We start from the raw sequence: 22,214 nt of genomic DNA, 5'->3' as shown, positions 1-22,214 counted from the left end.
CGGCAACAATTACCTGGGTAAAAGATGGCATCAAATTCAAAATGGGATAAAGGCATCTATCTGGAACAAGGTGAAGCCCTGCGTGATGTTCTACAGGGTCCTGGCATTCATGTCGATGTTATTTTGACATGTCCCACCTGCCTAAACATTGTGCAGACCAAACACAACTGTTCATGGTAATAGTATTCCCTAACGGTAGAGGCCTCTTCTAGAAGAATATTGCTCCCTGCAACTATTTTTCAGGAATGGCTGAGGAACATGACAAGAGTTGACTTGGCTTCCAAATTCTCAAAATTTCAATCTGATGTGCATCAGATTCATAGAGGACCCTCCTTCCAACACACAGGACGTAAAGGATCTACCGCCGGACGCCTTCAGAAGTCTTGTAGACTCCATGCCTCTAAGAGTCACAGATGTTTTGGCAGCAAGAGGGGATTCCACACAGTATAAGCAAGGCGATTTTCATGTTACGACCGATCTGTGGACGTCCATATGGTGTGTATAAGTATGTGATGCAACAGCTACGCTTTAGCTTCTTCAAAGTAACTCACAAGTGTTCTTCAGTGAGAGCGCCAGGGGTTAAGGGTGGCACAGATGTTCTGAGATCAAGAATTCTTCACAGCTCTGTAATGGGAATAACATCCTGCTTTGACTCATTCATGGAGCGACTTTTATTTGCATTCCACTCGCATCGTCCAAATGACACACGTGAGTCTATTCTACAAAAGGATCTGTGGCAGAACGGTGTTTTTCTTCCCTCGTTGGCGAAGAACTAGAGATGAAACCAGTAACTGAAGAATCCGTTCCTTTATTATGGGTTATAGTTAATTTAGTGACATAATGTATAAGTGGTGGGGAAAGGTTGAACCTGATGGACCGAGGGTCTTTTTTCAACCTACGTAACTAAATGTAATAAAGACCATTCACTAGAAAATTTAAAAAAAAATAAACAATTCTAATTCACAGTTTTTAGTTACTCGAAATAAAAGGGTTTTCTACAATTATTTTTTTTGTCCCCTTACTAGCCCACTGTAAAAATAAAAACTTTACTTTCCCACCGCAAGTTCGGTGCTGTCCCTCCACCACAGCCCCCAGTTTTTTTTTTTTATAAACTGTAGTCAGGACGTTGCTGCTGCAGGTTATGTGACCACTGCAGCCAATCACTGGGCTACATGGATTCAGACAATCAAGACGGAAGTACTGCAGCCTGTCAACAACAAACTCTGAAGGTGGCAGCGCCTTAGCGCCGCCGCATTTGCAGTGGGCAAATGAAACCCCTTTGACATTTTGAACTTCTGTCTTATGTGCCCCAAAAATTCTGCTCTGATATCAGTTTTTGGGGAAGCAAGATGGCATCTAATATGACCACAGACTTCTCCAAGGAATGACATCCACTGTAACAAGGGTCTAGAATGGGAAACATACTTTGTTTTGCTGACGAGAGGGCACAGGGGACATATAACCTAAAACCCTGGGGAGTAATAATGACGGCGCTCACGTGTGGCAGCCAGACTATCCCTACAGCACATATTCCAAAAAATGGCTGTCATTATTTTCAACTGGCTCAAAAAACAAAATGTACGTGGGGCCTCCTGACTCTCCTGAATTCCCACATACCCAAAACTACTGTTCCCGTGGTAGATAAGTTGCTGCCTCCCTCACGTGCATGATCACCTAAGCAGACCATACATGTACATGTGGAGTTGGGAGGAATAGCTGTTGTCCAAGCACTTTAGCCATGGAAGGTGCATGGGTACTTTATCTTTCATCAGGTCAAAAGTGGTCAGCTCTGGCTCTTATTTTATTCCCGCTATTCCCCAGAGTACTCCATTTTTTATTATTTTTTTTAATTCTATTATACGGTTCCAGAAATATGGGGCTTTTTATTTAGCGCAACTTTTTTTGGTCTTTGCTAAAAGGGGCGTAGCTCACAGGGTAATTATGTAGAGCAGCCTAAAGACACGCCCCCAGGAAAATCCTGCGAGCCACGCCCCTTTGTAAAGACCACAAAAACTAGCGCCAAACTGAAAAAGGCTCAAATCTCTAGAACCGTATGGCGGATTTAAAGAAAACAAAAAGCGGAATACTCAGGGGGAGGAGCGAGAATAAAATAAAAAAAAGCAAAACCTAGCCATTTTTGCCCTGGTGATGGATCTCCTTTAGCTGATGACTACACAGTGCAACCACCTGAAATACAGTGCAAATTTTCTCTCCTGGCGCTAAAAGTTTAGGCACCATGTTGGAAGGTCGTCCGCTAACCACACAGCTATATTTCTGCACACAGCTTATCTTCTGGGACATTGCATCTAGGTATACATCTAAGATCTTTAGTTTTTTTCGGGGTAAGTCCACGTGGGACGCATTTGGTTTGCAAAGGGTAAATTTCACAATAAATGTCTGCAGAATTTGTTGACTCGCTTTGACCCACGTGAAGCGGCCACTGGAGTTTCCAACAGCGGGATCGTGAATTGTAAAAATGATTCCTGGAACTTTCGAGCATACTGACAAAACACCGCGAAAAACGTGCTACTATCCATACTAATGGGATGCGATGACTTCTGGTAACCTATGAAGGCGTCACCCGGACTGGAAACACATTACGACCCTCCAGGACTGAAATTCAATTTCACTTTTCAATTGAGAAATTGGAGGAAATGATATCATAGTCGTGAGCTCACGGGATAATGCAATCATCCTGTAGGAATGCAGAGCTGCAATCCTAATAAGACATCACAATAATGCTACCTGGTCAGAAGATTTTACAATGTAGCTATCTAGATAGGAGCTGGCACCTACACTGAAAATCACAGTAGGCTGCCGCAGTCACAGTTGTTATCACGCCCCAAAATCAAGGGGGACTAGAGGCGCCCCACATCACTATGCCTTGAACTGCAGTTTTCGCCTTAGGTCAAATTTACCTACATAAAAAAATGAATATCTTAAAAAAACAGTAAAATAATTGCTTTGCTTATCCAGTACAGGACTGCATTCACTTCCATTGGGCCTCAGAGCTGAAATCTCTCAGTATTTCTGTCCTCTCTCGTGATTTCACTTTGGGAAGTTACATTTTTACACCAGATACCCGTCTCACGGCCTTATAGGATTTTAGCTGAGCTGTTAAGGGAGTGTAGTTGCAGCAGAATTATGAATGCAGCTCTGGAGTGAGGTATTACCAAACATAATGCAAACCATTTACAAAGTTGATTTTAGACAAATTCAATACGTAAAATGATAAAATTAGGTTGAAAGTTAATAGGGGTTATGCTGCACCTCTCTTTTTTTGCCCAATCTGACATTTTTCCCTTTGCTTCCAGAATGAAAGATTGGACTGGCAACAATCCATTAAAAGGGACTCTGATTGCATAGCAGAAACCTGCTGACAGACTATCAATAGTAGGGGCAGATACCCTGATTCCAGTGATGTGTCACTTATTGGTCTGCATGTTGTCATTTTGATACAATCACTGTTTTAGCTAATGCTGATCTAGCAGTGCCCTGAAAGCTGAGCTCTGAATAAACTCACTCACACCACTGGCTGTGTACACTGTGCAGAGGCAGAAAGCTGCTAATCAGTGGTGGGGGCGAGGTTATAGAAATCAGTTGACAAAGGAGGCACCAGACACCTAGTCCTGGAGCGATAATCTCCTGCTGATAAAACACTTACTTTTTTGTAACTACAAAACACAGCGCAGCAAGTGACACATCACTGGAATGTGGGTCTCTGCCTCTACATCATGTTGCTCTCAAAAACTACATAACAAAAATCTGCTAACAGATTCCCTTTAAGGTTTGTGTATTGTATCTTATGTACAATATCACATTACAGCCTTTATTAACCTTACAACCACCAACACCACGGCTTGTAGGGGACAGCTGAAGTACAATGGTTTTAGTTATGCTAACGTCTCACTTTATTTGTGATGTTAAACCCTTGGAGCCCTAGGATAGTCTCGGAGTACATTTATCAACATTAGGAAAGTTTTCTTGACTTTCACAATTTCAATAGAATAGCCCGGTCTCAGCCTTGCGCCTATCCAGCTTGGAGACACCTGGGATTGCCATACATTACCTTTCCTTCATCTTTGGCTTCGGAGAGGTTTTAGTTCACCAGTAGTGAAAACCTGATGCAACCGATTTGCCCATAAATGTCATCTAGATCATTTGGTGTAAGCATGATAATGCTGGGTACTAGATATGGCCTCTTAAAGGGATCAATAGTAGCTGAGTACTAGTACACGCCCAATTCTTTCCTATAAGTTTATCCCTATCTCGGACATTTATAACAAAGATAAAGGATATGCCGAAATTGTCCGAGAAATGGGATCCCATCATCAGGACCTGCACTTATCTTGAAGACGGTGCTCAGTCTTGTGATGTTATGGATGGAGAGGTGGCCATGTATTGACACTTAGAGGATTCCCGAAAACAGTGAGTCTGGTGGATATGACATCAATGTCTGAAATGGAACATCACTTAAAAAAATTTTAATGAGTGGTTAAAAGGAACCTGTCAGTTTTTTTATTTTCTTGTAATCCGAGAGCAGCAGGATGTAGGGGCAGAGACCCTGATTACAGGGATATGTCACTTACTGGGCTGATTGCTGTCATTTTAATAAAATCACAGTTTTCTCTGCTGCAGATCTAGCAGTTCTCTGAATGTTGAACTCGGCACACCACTGATTGGCAGATTTCTGTGTATTTTGAAAGAAAGCTGCCACTCAGTGGTGGAGGCGGGATTTTACAGAGCAGGAGGACTAGGAGGCATGAGACAACTAGTCCTGTAGTGATAATCTCCTGCTGATAAAACACTGATTTTATAGAAACAACAACACATTCCAGTAAGTGACACCTTGCTGAAATGAGGGTCTCTGGCTGTATATCATGTTGCTCTCGGATTACATACCAAAACCTGCTGACAGATTCTCTTTAATAAGGAAGGTGATGGAACGGTAAATTAAAGAACCATTTTAAACATAAAAAACACACATTTACCAGATATGTAGAAAATAAAAAAGATGTTGCCGTTACTTTGTACATCTTTCGCCTTTTTGTGAGTGTGGTGTAAGCCCTTCAGGACGCTGAGTGCACAACTTCCTTACTATGCTGTAATATGTATCCGATCCCTCCCGAGGCAAACAAATATAACCAAGACGCATGGAGACGGGGAGAGTTGACTTTCCAGCTGTCGCCCACAGACTTACTGTCTGATCTTGTCATTCCTTGGTCCAAACTTAGGTGCAGAAGGTCCCCTCCTAGCAAGAGAGAACATTCAGTGTCAGTATCATATGGTGTGACCTCAGATCTCGCATCCACAGCAAACACACAAAACAGCACTGACCCAATGAATGTGACAAAATGACCCAATTCATTTCCCATAGCTGGCAATTCTCTAAGTCCAGGAGTAGTGCCTGGGATTGCCTAAAAATGAAAGTAAAGAAAGCCCCTGCTATCTCGGAGACTCCTGCATGACTCATGTAGGTAGGATGTAGAGGGGAATTACAGGGTCTGCCACCTTCTGCCCCGCACAGCAGCCATTCCTGTTCTCTTGAGAGTTTCTTTTAATCCCATTGTCACTGAGCTTTCTTAATGTTTCTTCCTGCACTAACGGATCTCCTCATCTGATACCGAGAGCTGCGGAGCATCGTGCGGCTCAATAAGGGGGAGCTGCGCCTCATAGTCCGGAAAGTATCACAATTTAGTGCACATTCACGTGATGGAATAAAATTATCATCCTGGAATTGAGGGGAAAAAGTATACACTGCAAGACAGCAATAAAAAAAGCATCTGATTCAAGGAATGATCGGAAAGTTACAAGGCTTGAAACGCTAAATAGATCAATACTAAATTTGTGCTCTTGCAACATAAAGGAAGGAGTGCAGGATGAACACACATCATAGTGACTACACAGCAAAACAGTGCAAAACACTGTGTGTTAAGGGGACGGGCCGAGTGGGACAAGGAAAGAGTGCTGGGGGCGCATCTGACCGTGAGGAGGAAAAGGGAGCTGGGGGAAGGCCCGACCGGGAGGAGGAAAGGAAGCTGGGGGAAGGTCCGACCAGGAGGAGGAAAAGGAAGCTGGGGGCGGGTCCGGCCGGGAGGAGCAAAGGAAGCTGGGGGCGGGGACGACTGGGAGGAGGAAAAGGAAGCTGGGGGAGAGTCTAACCAGGAGGAGGAAAGGAAGCTTGGGGAGGGTCCGACCGAGAGGAGGAAAAGGAAGCTAGGGGAAGGTCTGATCGAAAGGAGGAAAAGGAAGCTGGGGGAGAGTCTAACCTCCGGGGAAGCTGGGGGCGGCTCCAGCCGGGAGGAGGAAAGGAAGCTGGGGGCGGCTCCGGCCGGGAGGAGGAAAGGAAGCTGGGGGCGGGTCCGGCCGGGAGGAGGAAAGGAAGCTGGGGGCGGGTCCGGCCGGGAGGAGGAAAGGAAGCTGGGGGCGGGTCCGGCCGGGAGGAGGAAAGGAAGCTGGGGGCGGCTCCGGCCGGGAGGAGGAAAGGAAGCTGGGGGCGGCTCCGGCCGGGAGGAGGAAAGGAAGCTGGGGGCGGCTCCGGCCGGGAGGAGGAAAGGAAGCTGGGGGCGGCTCCGGCCGGGAGGAGCAAAGGAAGCTGGGGGCGGGTCCGGCCGGGAGGAGCAAAGGAAGCTGGGGGCGGGTCCGGCCGGGAGGAGCAAAGGAAGCTGGGGGCGGGTCCGGCCGGGAGGAGCAAAGGAAGCTGGGGGCGGGTCCGGCCGGGAGGAGCAAAGGAAGCTGGGGGCGGGTCCGGCCGGGAGGAGCAAAGGAAGCTGGGGGCGGGTCCGGCCGGGAGGAGCAAAGGAAGCTGGGGGCGGGTCCGGCCGGGAGGAGCAAAGGAAGCTGGGGGCGGGTCCGGCCGGGAGGAGCAAAGGAAGCTGGGGGCGGGTCCGGCCGGGAGGAGCAAAGGAAGCTGGGGGCGGGTCCGGCCGGGAGGAGCAAAGGAAGCTGGGGGCGGGTCCGGCCGGGAGGAGCAAAGGAAGCTGGGGGCGGGTCCGGCCGGGAGGAGCAAAGGAAGCTGGGGGCGGGTCCGGCCGGGAGGAGCAAAGGAAGCTGGGGGCGGGTCCGGCCGGGAGGAGCAAAGGAAGCTGGGGGCGGGTCCGGCCGGGAGGAGCAAAGGAAGCTGGGGGCGGGTCCGGCCGGGAGGAGCAAAGGAAGCTGGGGGCGGGTCCGGCCGGGAGGAGCAAAGGAAGCTGGGGGCGGGTCCGGCCGGGAGGAGGAAAGGAAGCTGGGGGCGGGTCCGGCCGGGAGGAGGAAAGGAAGCTGGGGGCGGGTCCGGCCGGGAGGAGGAAAGGAAGCTGGGGGCGGGTCCGGCCGGGAGGAGGAAAGGAAGCTGGGGGCGGGTCCGGCCGGGAGGAGGAAAGGAAGCTGGGGGCGGGTCCGGCCGGGAGGAGGAAAGGAAGCTGGGGGCGGGTCCGGCCGGGAGGAGGAAAGGAAGCTGGGGGCGGGTCCGGCCGGGAGGAGGAAAGGAAGCTGGGGGCGGGTCCGGCCGGGAGGAGGAAAGGAAGCTGGGGGCGGGGACGACTGGGAGGAGGAAATGGAAGCTGGGGGCGGGGACGACTGGGAGGAGGAAATGGAAGCTGGGGAAGGGTCAACCAGGAGGAGGAAAGGAAGCAGGGGGCGGATCAACCGTGAGGAGGAAAGGAAGCAGGGGGCAGTCCGACTAGGAGCAAGAAAGGAAACAGGGTGCGGGTCCGACCAGGAGCAGAAGGGAGCTAGAAGCGGGGCTGGCCAGAGGACGAAAGCGAGCTGGGAGCGGGGCCAACTGGGAGGAGGAAAGTGAGCTGGGAACCAGGCAAACCCAATCAGGAATGCGAGCTTGGAACTGGATAACCACAAGCAGGAAATCAAGCTGGCAACCGGGTGACCTGGAGCAAAAAAGAAAGCTGAGAATGAGGTTGCTTGGAACAGGAAACAGAGCTGGGAAGGTGAAAACTCAGAAGAAAAGAGAGCTGGTACGGGGATGACTCAGAGAAAGAAATGGAAATAGGAATGGGATGGCTCGAAGTAGGAAGAGAGCTAGTTACGGCATAGAGAAAGTATAGCTCAGTATACATTTGAGACCTGGGAAAAGTAGTTTTCTTCCCAAAATCATTCCACGCGAGGGCACAGGTTGTCATTAACATTGCAACTCACGACCTACCTAAACTATGAATATGGCCATATAGGTTAGAAAACAGTCCTCCATGTGTGTCTCATATCGGCTGTGTTGTTGCCGAGAAATCATCTTTTATCATTTTATATAAGTGACCTCTTCCAGGCTCTGGGGCGGATGGTGTCTGGAAGATAACTCTGCCTCCAAAGCTTATTTTACGTGAAGGAGGCGTTTCCAGTGTGAGACAAGGACCCAACACAGAACAGGAGAAATTAAATTTGTCTTCTTGCAAACACATTTTTTGCAGCTCTCTGAGGCTGGTTTCACATTCGCGCTTTTTAAGCGCACGCACGGCCGGGGGTAGCTCCGCCCCCGAGCCGGCTCTCTGCCCGGCGTGCCCGCCCCTTCCTTGTAGCGCCGCCTCCTAGCGCACAGCGGCGCCTGCGATCGGCGCACCCTATCTTTAGCATAGGGTGCGCAGATCGTGCGCAGGCCGTGCGCTAGTTGCGCTTTGACCTGCGCTGCGCACTTTTAACGGTGCGCCGTGCGCGCCAAAATCAAACTTTTCGGATTTTGGCGCGCACGGCGCACCGTCAAAAGTGCGCAGCGCAGGTCAAAGCGCAACTAGCGCACAGCCTGCGCACGATCTGCGCACCCTATGCTAAAGATAGGGTGCGCCGATCGCAGGCGCCGCTGTGCGCTAGGAGGCGGCGCTACAAGGAAGGGGCGGGCACGCCGGGCAGAGAGCCGGATCGGGGGCGGAGCTACCCCCGGCCGTGCGTGCGCTTAAAAAGCGCGAATGTGAAACCAGCCTGAGCTCTGCTGTATTGTAACAATATTGCAGCCCTGTATAATCACACTCAGCTCTGCAGTGAAATCAGGAGAGCAGAGAGCGGCCATTACACATCACACAGGGAACTCCAACTTCATGTAAAATAAGCTCTGGAGGTCCTATGCCCCAACACACAAAATAACTGGATGATGGCGATGATCCTCGATAAACCCCTTTAGTTTCATTGCATGGGACTGCTTCTGGATTCTGGGTGTGATTTGAGCGGGGGTGACGTTTTTGCCCAAATTAAACCAAGTGCTCACACATAATAGGAGGTCAGGTAGAAACCTACAATGTATAAATTGAAAAAAAAGTTAACAAGTACTTACAAGAAGAAGTCTTCCTCCTCATCAGAGTCTTCCTCCAGTAGATTTCTCTGTGTTGAAAAATAAATGAATAAAAAATTAAAAAAAAAAAAAAAAAAAAAAAAATTTAAGATAATAAAAGATGACCATGAAGATCCCGGCATGCGGGCAGGTGCTTCAGGTTCCAGCAGACATTTACTGGTATTCTCTTGGGGGACGTTTTCGTCCTCACCTTAGATTATGGTTTGATCGTACACAGGATAATTGGAATGTGAGCAAATGATACAAAAAAAGGAGCAGAGACTCGATAATAACTAAATAGTTATATATGTGACATCTCCAACACTCGAGCTCCAGGGGGACGTATAAATATGGAGGACGGTCCAGCTAATATCCAGCCTGATTATAGTAACGTGTCCACCATGTAATATATGTTATATATGTGACATCTCCAACACTCGAGCTCCAGGGGGACGTGTCGCCATCCTCCGCCCGGCACAGGTGGTGGTGCTAATGCCATTTACATGGGCACTAAGTGTGCAAATACACTGCATGAGTATTGGAAATCAACCAACGCCACAATGTAGCATCTCCCAAAAGTAGCCAGTCTGATATTTATCACTTAAAGGGGTTGTGTCGGGTGTGCAAGGGGCTAGATTGTCAATCATTGAAGGTCCAAGCACTGAGGCCCCCAGAGATCCCAAGGACAGGTCTCTAAAGAGATATCTGAGAACTGGACATTGAACGGGGGAGGAAATTCTCAACCTCCACTCCGCTCTTCAGTGCTCCGTTCTTGGGATTGGTGGGGTTCCCAGCAGTCATCTCCTATGGAATGGGGACAAACCAGACAATTTGACACAAACCCTTTAAGTGAACGAATAAATTGGTTTAAAAGGGTTAATCTGGCCGTAAAAACATAATACAAACCGCATCAGATGTGATAAAAATAAACACTAGTAAACCCGTCCTCCATCCCTGGTGACCCAGTGCAGAAGCTGCAGCAGTGCTGATGACTGCTGCAGCCAATCACTGGCCATCGGTCACATGTAGTATTATTACTATCATGGCTCACATGACTGGTGGTGCCAGTAATACGGCATGTGACCACTGCAGCCAATCACTGGTCAGAAGTCATATGTAGTATTACTGGCATCATAGCTAGAATATCGGAGCGGCGCTGCCAGTAATACGGCATGTGACCCCAAACTCAAAAATATTTACCGAATCCGCTCATTCCTCAACCACGAAAGCACAAAAACACTAGTGCACGCTCTTATCTCCCGCCTCGACTACTGCAACCTCCTACTCTCTGGCCTCCCCTCTAGCACTCTGGCTCCGCTCCAGTCCATCCTACACTCTGCTGCCCTACTAATCCACCTTTCTTCCCACTATTCCCCAGCCTCCCCCCTATGCCAGGCCCTTCACTGGCTTCCTATTGCCCAGAGGCTCCAATTCAAAACCCTAACCATGACATACAAAACCATCCACAACCTGTCTCCTCCATACATCTGTGACATGGTCTCCAGGTACCTACCCGCACGCAACCTTCGATCCTCTCAAGATCTCCTTCTCTACTCTCCCATAATCTCTTCTTCCCACAACCGCATACAAGACTTCTCTCGTGCTTCCCCCATACTCTGGAACTCCCTGCCGCCACACATCAGACTCTCACCATCAACGGAAACCTTCAAGAAGAACCTGAAGACCCACCTGTTCCGACAAGCCTACAGCCTGCAATGATCCTCGGTCTACTGAACCACCGCACAACCTGCTCTACCCTCTCCTACTGTATCCTCACCCATCCCTGTAGACTGTGAGCCCTCGCGGGCAGGGTCCCCTCTCCTTATGTACTAGTGTGTGTGTTCTTTGTCTTACACATGATTATACTTGTCTATATTTCCCCTTTTCACATGTAAAGCGCCACGGAATAAATGGCGCTATATAAATGCATAATAATAATAATAATAATAATGTGACCACTGCAGCCAATCACTGGTCAGAGGTCATACGTAGTATTACTGGCATCATAGTTAGAATAGCTGAGCGGCGCTGCCAGTAATATAGCATGTGACCACTGCAGCCAATCACTGGTTAACAGTCAGTCATGACTTCTGGTGTCAGTAATACGGCATGTGACCACTGCAGCCAATCACTGGTCAACAGTCAGTCATGACTTCTTGGTGCCAGTAATACGGCATGTGACCACTGCAGCCAATCACTGGTCAGCAGTCACGGCTGGTGGTGCCAGTATTATGGCATGTAACCACTGAGGTGACAAAGATCAGTTGCACCATCAGAGCTTTGGCTCTGGATCGCTGGGGAGAGGACTACAGTTTATCCTATTTTATTTTTCAGAAATGCTTTGCAAGGTTCAATATGCCCTTTAAGTAAAATGTGTTGTGAAGAAATATGGAGGACGGTCCAGCTAATATCCAGCCTGATTATAGTAACGTGTCCACCATGTAATTGAGGTGCGTAAGAGAGAGCCAAGTTCAGCAACACTAAAAATCCTGGCACCAGATGTCCTACTATGGGGAAAGAATTCAGTTTCCATCAGCTCAGAAATGTTCTCTGTACAGGGAACTGGACCGGCTCTTACAGGAGGCCACCAAAAAAACCCAATTCCTGAACACAGACAAAAAGCCATTGTTCTTCCAGGACAAGATGTCATGCTGAGTGGAAACAAAGTCCAACCTTTCCCTGGTAAACAAGATACTGCAGAGTTGGCCCGAGACTCTGGAGGTCCTGTCTGCTCAGGATTTACGGAAAGGGATTAAACCCAACTCAACTTTTTACCCCGACTATAAAATATGAAAATTGCCTCTATAGAGAGGAAGAGGACTAGAACTCTAGCGCCACTTGTAGGAAGTAGCAATCCTAAGCGTCAATACTGACCCTTTAATGAGCCTTGTCACATGACTTAGGATAAAAGCCAAACCAGAATCTCAATTTGCCGACACTGTGCTTCGGGGTACTGCGCCTCGTCAGTGCAATGTGTGAGATCTGGTCTGGCTGGTTGAGAGGTATCTGACTGGGATCCAAGGGGTAACGCTTCTCTTTGTGGAGAGTAACATGTCAAGCCTGACATGCCAAGGTGAGGAGACTTAAGCCTTGCAATACTCCTCTGGGAAATTAAATATGCAAATTGTCTCTTCAGAGTGGAAGAGGACAGGAAATTTAGTGCCACCTATTGGAGATAGCAATCCTAAAAGTCAATGTCTATCCTTTAACAAGCCTAGCCCCATGACCTGAGTTTCTGGTTTGGCTTTTATTTTAAGTTTTAGTCTTCTTCCGCTCTGAAGAGACAATTTGCATATTTAATTTCCAGAGGCGCATAGCAAGGCTATAAAGTCTCCTCACCTTGGCATGCCAGGCTTGAGATATCACTCTCCGCAAGGGGAAGCGTTAGCCCATGGAACTCTACCCACACTATAAAAATAGTATGACTGCAGTGTCAGAAAAATATACTTATTATTGGAACTGCTTCCTTTAGATCGGGCCTGGGAACAGGATTTGATGGTATGTACACGGACAAAAGACACCAAGACCTATGAGACTGCCGAGTTCAGGTCAGATGAGCAAAGGAAGTCCGGGCGTTGACTCCCTCAGCCTCTGTTCTGTTACACTTATAACCTGGGGGCAATCAACTATTGTTGCTACATGGTTTGCCCCCTCTTTAATAAAAAGTAAAAAATAAGAAGACCTACGTATTTTTTGGATTATAATACGCACTTTTGTTCCCCAAAATTTTTGGGGAAAGGGGGGGTGCGTCTTATAATGCGAATCTGTGTGCTGCTGTGCTATAGCGTGGGGGGGCGGCTCTGGCGTGGTGTCAGTGGGCTGGGGTGGGCTGGCTGCAGAGACAGCAGGAGGTCCTGTGCTCCCGCTCATTAGGCTCATGTAATATTCACTGCACCCGCTGTCCAGCACCTCGGTGCTGAAGCAGCGCCGAATTGGTAGACAGGGGAGCGGTGCATATTACATGTGCCTGCACTCTCCCCCCCCGTCACTATAGTGACCTTCCGATGAGGGCTCCTGCTCCCAGTTCCCCCCGCAGCTTTCCTCCTCCTGCAGGGCGCGCGGCAGCAGCTGCTCATTCAGGCAGTTCATCGCTTCAGGACCTTCGATGATGTGACCAATAGGACCTGCGGTCACGTGACTTCCAGTGTGCACTGCGAGTCACGTGACTGCAGGTCCTATTGGTCACATCATGGAAGGTCCTGTAGCTACAATGAGCTGCCTGAATGAGCAGCTGCTGCGGCACGCCCTCGCAGGAGGAGGATGTCAGCAGACACAGGAAAGCCACGGCGGGAGCTGGGAGCAGGAGCCATCATCAGAAGGTGAGTTAACTGTTTATTTTATCATGTGTTTGCCAGCAAGTGGGAAATATAGGGACAGGGGCCATGTGTGACAGCAGGGGGGAATATATGGATGCGAGGGACAATGTGTACCAGCAGGGGGGAAATATAGGGACGGGGGCCATGTGTACCAGCAGGGGGGAATATATGGACGGGGGGACAATGTGTGCCAGCAGGGGGGGAATATATGGACAGGGGGACAATGTGTGCCAGCAGGGGGGGAATATATGGATGGGGGGACAATGTGTGCCAGCTGGGGGGGAATATATGGACAGGGGGCCATGTGTGCCAGCAGGGTGGAAAATATGGACGGGGGGACAAGTGAATGCCAGCAGGGGGGAATATAGGGAGACGGGGGCCGTGTGCGTACCAGCAGGGAGGCATATAGAGAGAGGGGGGCCATATGAGTGCCAGCAGGGGGGCATATGGTGACCGGGGGGCCATATACAGGATGGGATGGGGGGGGCCATGTGCCAGGATGGGGGTTATATAGATACCAGGATTAGGGACATATGTAGTATATGATTTGAAAGACGAACACTGGCATTATAAGACACACCTCCATTTAACATAAAACATTTTTTCTCTTTTTCTTCACCAAATTTGGGGGTGTGTCTTATAATCAGGTGCTTCTTATAAAGCGAAAAATATGGTATATTTCTGGAACCGTATGGCGGATTTGAAATAAAACAAAAAACGTCACACCCCAGGGAGCAGTGGAAACAAAAATTAACAGCAAAAACTGGACACTTTTCACCCGCTCAGATGAACTTTTAAAGGGGTCGTCTGCTATTCCTTACCATGTGGCCCCCAGAAAACTTCTGGCTGCGTCCTACATCCAAAGAGCTTGTAATGGTCCTTTCATCAAAGATGGAATTTAATTTTATGATTATGTGATATTACATAGTACAGAGGCTGGCACATCCTTCTCGCTAGTGATGAAAGACAGAAAAATGGGAGACGGACATGTGTACTGATAAAGCCACAGCGATGATACTGAAAGGGAACGATGCTATCAGGGTACACCCTCTGTGAAAGGTAACTGAGTGGGCACTGAGAATAAATATGGTGGTCCCCCGAAACACCGCACCTGACATCTACATTGGCAGCGATGACAGCCACTGAATCAGCAATGATTTGTAGAGCGCTGCTGACATACAGGGCTTTATTCAAAATTAAGAGATCCCTCCAATATCCCGTAAGGCCCATCCTAACTCTAAAGGGAAGGCGCTGTCATTTTTATTTTTGAATTAATAATTGTTAATAATATAATCAATTATTTTTAATACAAAATGAAACGTCCTGTTTGAACAATGTTTTTTAAAATTTATTATTTTTTTCCGCAGCCACTGGGGGGGGGGGGGGGGGGGGGGGCGACTATTTTCATTTGCTGGTGTGTAAATGTCTGAGCACAAAACTTACACACCTTAACCCCTTTCCGACAGGTGCTTACTATTACGCCACATGTCGGACTCCCCCTGTTTGGTGCAGGCTCCTGCACCTTTCCGGGCACATGACAGCTGATCTATACAGCTGTCGTGTACCCGCAACAGCCATGGGTGGAATCGCAAACCACCCGTGGCTGTTAGCTAGTTAAATGTTGCTGTCAATCTCTTACAGCGACATTTAACTCACGCTTACAGGAAGCGTGTCACTAATCCTGCCCTTTGGTGGGCCCCGTCGCGTGATCGGGGGTTACCGATGGGTCGGCATGACAACCAGAGGTCTGCAGCTGCCTCGGTGACTGTCACTGCCAGATTGCTATGAGCGCCGTCCCGTGGTCGGCGTTCATAGCCAGTGAGCACTTCTGCTACACACAGGCAATCTGATAATCGCCATAGCAGAGCAGTGTATCTAATCCCATCAAGCGGGATACAGTCCGCCATGCCGTGTATCTAATCCCATCATGTGTAATACAGCCCGCCCCGCATCTAATCCCATCATGTGTGATACAGCCCGCCATGCCATGTATCTAATCCCATTACACGATACAGCCCGCCATGCCATGTATCTAATCCCATCATGTGTGATACAGTCCGCCGTGCCATGCATCTAATCCTATTAAGTGTGATATAACCCTCAGTGTCATGTGTATCTAATCCCATCATGTGATACAGCCCGCAGTGCATCTAATACCATCATGTGTGATACAGCCCGCCATGCCGAGTATCTAATCCCATCATGTATGATACAGCCCGCTAAGCCATGTATCTAGTCACATCATGTGTGATACAGCCCGCAGTGTATCTAATCCCATCATGTGTGATACAGCCCGCAGTGCCACTATCTAATCCTATTAAGTGTGATATAACCCTCAGTGCCATGTGTATCTAATCCCATCATGTGTGATACAGCCTGTGATGCCGTGTATCTAATCCTATTAAGTGTGATTTAACCTGCAGTGCCATGTGTATCTAGTGCCCATCATGTGTGATACAGCCCAGTGCTTCGCATCTAATCTCATCATGTGTGATACAGCCTGCAGTACCAATATCTAATCCCATCCTGTATGATATACTCTGATGAGCCCTGTATCTATTGCCAGTGTGATACAGCCCATGTATCTAACCCCAGCACATGATGCGGAGAGCAGCACCACCTAACAGAACTGGCGCTGCTGGCCGTCCTCGATGATGCAGTCTATTTGTCAGTATCACTTTACAGTCACCAACAAAATGGCTGCTCACTACGATCCTAAACATTATCCTTCTTTATCCTTTTGAAATCACCAAGAAGGGGAGGAGAAAAGGGTCATCACACACGGACATCACACACGTGATCAGACGCCGCCCACCTTTACTGCAGTCGTAATGTGAGCTTCTACACACTAGCTTTTCATGGCAAATTTTAGCAGCTGCTCGACCCCTAGTGTTTAACTCCTTACCGACATTCGCCATACATGTGCCGCGCAAATCGGTATTGGGTTTACGGAGCGGGCTCATGGAGTAAGCTTGTGCCATACTCGGCAGGTAATGGCTGTGTATATCAGTCAGGATTTATCTCTTTACCTTTTGTTATTGGGCAGTACCGCAGCCTGTGTAAGGTGAGATTATATTTAGTTAGAAGTGGTGACCATATACAGCTCTGGGAAAAATTAAGAGACCACCATATCAAACCCTTGACATGGGCAGCCCAATCTCCAGACCTGAACCCCATTGAAAACCTCTGGAGTGTAATCAAGAGGATGATGGAGAGTCACAAGCCATCAAACAAAGAAGAACTGCTTTAGTTTTTGCACCAGAAGCAGTGTGAAAGACTGATGAAAAGCATGCCAAGATGCATGAAAGCTGTGATTAAAAATCATGGTTATTCCACAAAATATTGATTTCGGAACTCTTCCTGAGGTAAAACATTAGTATTGTTGCTTCTAAATGATTATGAACTTGTTTTCTTAGCATTATTTGAGGTCTGAAAGCACTGAGTTTTTTTGTTATTTTGACCATTTCTCATTTTCTGAAAATAAATACAAAATTTATTGCGTGGAAATTCGGAGACATGCTGTCAGTAGTTTATAGAATAAAAGAACAATTTACATTTTACTCAATAATATACCTATAAAGAGAAAAATCAGACAAACTGAACATGTGAAAGTGGTCTCTTCATTTTGCCAGAGTTGTATATGGTTTCTATATAAATCGAAGGACTTCTTTGTAATAATAGCACAAAAAAATTCAGTAACAAGAGATCAAAATGTCATATCTATTCCAAAACGGACCCAATAAATACGTCGTCTTGCCCCACAAAAAATAAGCTCTCACTCAGCTCCATCGACTTAAAAGTGAAAACGTTACGGGACTTGGGGAATGGCGACACAGCCTCCAATTTTACATCGGGGGTCCTACCGATATCCTCCCAATAGATGATGACGGGAGGAAAGATCAAGACGTTTTAGTTTAATACCTGATCCTTTGGCTTCGTCCGTATTAAAAACGCAAACGCTCGATTGAGGAGACAAAGCTATGGGCACCTTAAAGGGGCTGTCTGGTGAAAACACATTAACCTATCCACAGGGTAAACAACTTGGTGATCAGTGGGGGTCCGAACTCTGGGGGCAGAATTAGGCATTTTATCTCATGATGGAGTGGCAGTGCCCACAATCGCCTGCTGGTGATTTCATGCCTTGATTTTGCCCAGCAGTTCGATTGAGAATGAATGACCCTGCAGTTCCATCTGACCAGCCCCTCCATTTTGTAACGGGAGGATAAAAGTGCCCCATTCTGCCGTACCGTGTAAGTCCCAGTGGTTGGACCCCCACCAATAAGTAAGGTATCACTTATCCTGTAAATAGGTGACCACTTGTTTTCACTGGACAACCCCTTTAAGACCTCGGCCACTACTCTTGTATGGGGAGATGGTTCATATTGATGTACTGGCGCCACGACCGACCACTGGCATACGGGCGACAGTGCATGACGGGATACTCACTCGTTCACTTTTTATGGACCCGGTTACCTCTTCGTCATTGAGGTGCCGCTTAAACTTTGGAGGCATGGTGGGTGATTAACCGTGTGGTAGAGGACAGAAGAGATTTGTTTGTTTCTTGTTCTTCAAATTCTGGGCGCTGCAAAACAGAAAGAATAAAAAAGTGACTGCAACATCAGACTGGCACAATGTCCGTCTAAGGTCCAAGGCACGGCCCTAAACAGGGGTCCGTCCGGTCACAGGCCTAGCAGAGGAGCGGTCGTCTGTTTCCAGGGGCAACCAGCTGAATGCTGACTGCAGCTATGGCGGTAGTACGGCTCCTCCCCATTTCTGGATTGGTTGGTGAGAGACACTGCCACTTGCCAAGCAGAGAGAGGTCGCGGTACCGGTCCGACACCTGACAACTGTCATGTACATCAAAGCCTGATGTGGAGATGGGAGGAGGTGCAGCATATAAGCGGTCAAGCCTCAGGACACTCATACAAAACTGGCACAATGTTAAAATCAGTCAGTGCCACGTCTACAGTGGCTTGCGAAAGTATTCACCCTTCTTGGCTTTTTACCTATTTGGTTACATTACAACCCGGGTTGAAGTATTTTTGCAATCCGATTTGTGTGTGATGCAAATAGTCTGAGTTGGTGAAGTGAGAAAAATAGAGTCATAAATTAAATTTATGGGATCAAATAACTAAATACTGGCATGTGCATATGTATTCACCCCTTTTACTATGCAGCCCCAAAAAATTTCTGGTGCAAGCAAATACCTTCATAAGTCACATGGCTGATGACAGTATGTCCCCCTGTGTGCAATCTGATGTCACAAGTCTGTCAGTATATACATTTTACCTTTACTGAAAGGCCACAGAGGCTGCAACACCATTAAGGCACCACTGACCATGACCAAACACCACCATGAAGACCAAGGAGATCTCCAAACAAGTCAGGGACAGAGTTGAGATGAACAAGTCAGGGTTGGGTTATAGAAAAATATCCCAATGTCTGATGATCCCCCAGAGCATCATCAAATGGAAAGAACATAGTACCACCACAAACCTGCCAAGAACGGGCCGCCAACCAAAACTCCCAGCCCTGGCAAGGAGGGCATTAATCAGAGAGGCAACACAGATACCAAAGGTAGCCCTGAAGGAGCTGGAGTTCCGAAGCAGACTGGAGTATTTGTCCATATGGCCACAATAAGCCGTACACTTCATACAGGTGGCCTTTATGGAAGAGTGGACAGAACAAAGCATTTACGTACACACAAAAATTGTAAGGCTCATTTTGCGTTTGCCAAAAGACATGTGGGACACTCCCAAAATGTATAGAGGAAGGTGCTGTGATCAGATGAGACCAAAATTCAATTTTTTTCCACCAAGGTAAATGCTATGTCTGCTGTCAAACCAACACAGCTCATCACGCCAAGAACACCATGCCCACAGTTAAACATGGTGGTGTCAGCATCATGCTGTGGGGATGTTTTTTGGCAGCAGGGACATAGAAAATGGTCCGAATCGGCGAGTAGATGGTGGGAAATACAGGGATGGTCGTGAGCAAAACCTGTTTCAGTCTGTCAGTGATTTGAGACTGGGATGGAGATTCACCTTCCAAGACACATCACCGGGATGAGCGGGGGGGGGGGCACATCACCGGGATGAGCGGGGGGGGGGCACATCACCGGGATGAGCGGGGGGGGGGGGCACATCACCGGGATGAGCGGGGGGGGGCACATCACCGGGATGAGCGGGGGGGGGCACATCACCGGGATGAGCGGGGGGGGGGCACATCACCGGGATGAGCGGGGGGGGGGCACATCACCGGGATGAGCGGGGGGGGGGCACATCACCGGGATGAGCGGGGGGGGGCACATCACCGGGATGAGCGGGGGGGGGGGCACATCACCGGGATGAGCGGGGGGGGGGGCCACATCACCGGGATGAGCGGGGGGGGGCCACATCACCGGGATGAGCGGGGGGGGGCCACATCACCGGGATGAGCGGGGGGGGGCCACATCACCGGGATGAGCGGGAGGGGGCCACATCACCGGGATGAGCGGGGGGGGGGCCACATCACCGGGATGAGCGGGGGGGCCACATCACCGGGATGAGCGGGGGGGGGCCACATCACCGGGATGAGCGGGGGGGGGCCACATCACCGGGATGAGCGGGGGGGGGGCCACATCACCGGGATGAGCGGGGGGGGGGCCACATCACCGGGATGAGCGGGGGGGGGCCACATCACCGGGATGAGCGGGGGGGGGGCCACATCACCGGGATGAGCAAGGGGGGCCCACATCACCGGGATGAGCAGGGGGGGCCACATCACTGGGATGAGCGGGGGGGGGGCCACATCACCGGGATGAGCGGGGGGGGGGCCACATCACCGGGATGAGCGGGGGGGGGGCCACATCACCGGGATGAGCGGGGGGGGGCCACATCACCGGGATGAGCGGGGGGGGGCCACATCACCGGGATGAGCAAGGGGGGCCCACATCACCGGGATGAGCAGGGGGGGCCACATCACTGGGATGAGCGGGGGGGGCCACATCACCGGGATGAGCGGGGGGGGGGCCACATCACCGGGATGAGCAGGGGGGGCCACATCACTGGGATGAGCAGGGGGGGCCCACATCACCGGGATGAGCGGGGGGGGGCCCACATCATTGGGATAAGCGGGGGCCACATCCCGCACACATGTATGGAGTGACGTTACTGATGGCCGGTTAGGACACTATTCTTCCCAGCCCGGTGGCACTGAGGCTGCTGTAATGTGGTCCCTGCTGGGAATGATCCGCGGGCCTGTCCCCGGCACAGTGTGTACTGCAGACACTGGAGAGGCAGGTGCGCACAGCACCGAGGACATGATGAGTGACGTGCAGGGACCGCACTGCTCCACACAACCCCAGCACATCACAGCCTGTCAATCACATCATCACCGGCGGGGGCCGCTGTTACTACACGCAGCCAATTACCAGTCTCCGGTGATGCTCTCCCCCCGACGAGCGCTGCTCCTTGTTTCTGAGGTCGCGACTACAACGGAGCAACAAGGCAGCAACGGTGGTGGATGACGTCACCGGAAGGGGCGGGGCCTCTCCATCAGCGCAGCGCTGACACCGGGAAGCAGCGTTGTATGCTGAGGATGCGGAGAGAAGTGTGGACACGTGACCCAGACAGGGCTGCGGACAGAGAATGCGTGGTGTAGGGAAGGGCATGGTGTCACTTGTTTGGGGAGAGGATATAGCCCACAAGGACAGCCAACACTTTACTATCTAGGGTGGAGCCTAATAGTGACAGGACTTGTACCCATAGCCTTGTGTCTTCCAATGTATTTAGAGAGAAGGGAATTTTATGGTAAATACAGAAATTCAATTTTTCAGCAATTTTTCCAACTAAAGCCTAGGTGACGGGCACCAAATGTTTTTGCTTTCATTGTCGCTAATCTCCAGTGTGGCTTAACCCCTTCCTGACATATGACGTACAGTAATGTCATATGCCAGGTTCCTGCCTCTAAGGCTGTGTGCACACGCTGCGGATTCTGCTGCGGTTCCGCAGTGGATTTGGTCGCTGCAGATCCGCAGCAGTTTTTGCTGCGGTGTACAGTATCATAATATCCTATGGATATTAAAAACCGCAGTGCAAACGTCAATTCTTTCTGCGGATTCCGCTGCGGTTTGCCATCTCCTCCATTGTGGAGATGAAATACCGCAGGGCAAAACCGCAGAGCAATCCGCAGGTCTTTTGACCTGTAGATTTACCTGTGGATTTTACAAAATCCGCACGGCCAAATCCGCACCCCAATCCGCAGAGTGTGCACGTACCCTAACAGCCACGGGTAGAGCTCCACCTGCCTGTTGTTAACCTGTTAAATGCCACTGTTAATCTCTGACAGCGGCATTTAACGCTTGCCGGCAGGGGACACTTCACTCCACATGCCCATCGGCGTGCCTGTGACATGATCGCAGAGTGCGCCGAAGACCTCTATTCTTGTCATGACTGTTTTAAAAAAGCCAGCCTGTAAGGCTGTGTGCACACGTTGCGGATTCAGCTGCGGAATTTTCCGCGCGGATTTGTCTAAATCCGCAGGTCAAAAGACCTGTGGTTTATCTGCGGATTAGCCTGAGGTTTTCCCCTGCGGATTGACAACTGCCTGTTATGATGAGTCACCGAAGGAAGAAAAAACAAAATACTAGCTAAGTCCAGAAAAACCAG

The 22,214-nt window shown here is 49.5% G+C and overlaps 1 protein-coding gene across 1 annotated transcript in view; it reads right to left on the bottom strand.

The window, feature by feature from the left end:
* VAMP4 (vesicle associated membrane protein 4) overlaps positions 1–21,223 on the bottom strand; it is a 30,950-nt gene extending 9,727 nt beyond the window's left edge. Inside the window, exons 1-4 of the mRNA XM_073571535.1 lie at positions 20,978–21,223; positions 18,013–18,148; positions 9,254–9,300; positions 5,201–5,251 (exon numbers count right to left, since the gene is read on the bottom strand). Coding sequence (XP_073427636.1) covers positions 5,201–5,251; positions 9,254–9,300; positions 18,013–18,078 — 164 coding nt within the window. The 5' untranslated portion in view covers positions 18,079–18,148; positions 20,978–21,223. The remainder of the gene's footprint in view (positions 1–5,200; positions 5,252–9,253; positions 9,301–18,012; positions 18,149–20,977) is intronic.
* Between the last annotated feature and the right edge of the window lie 991 nt (positions 21,224–22,214).

The sequence above is a fragment of the Dendrobates tinctorius genome, unplaced genomic scaffold (assembly GCF_039654945.1).
Source record: "Dendrobates tinctorius isolate UK_male_01 unplaced genomic scaffold, ASM3965494v1 ptg000029l, whole genome shotgun sequence".
Taxonomy (NCBI): Eukaryota; Metazoa; Chordata; class Amphibia; order Anura; family Dendrobatidae; genus Dendrobates; species Dendrobates tinctorius.
This window is presented reverse-complemented; position numbering and strand designations above follow the sequence as displayed.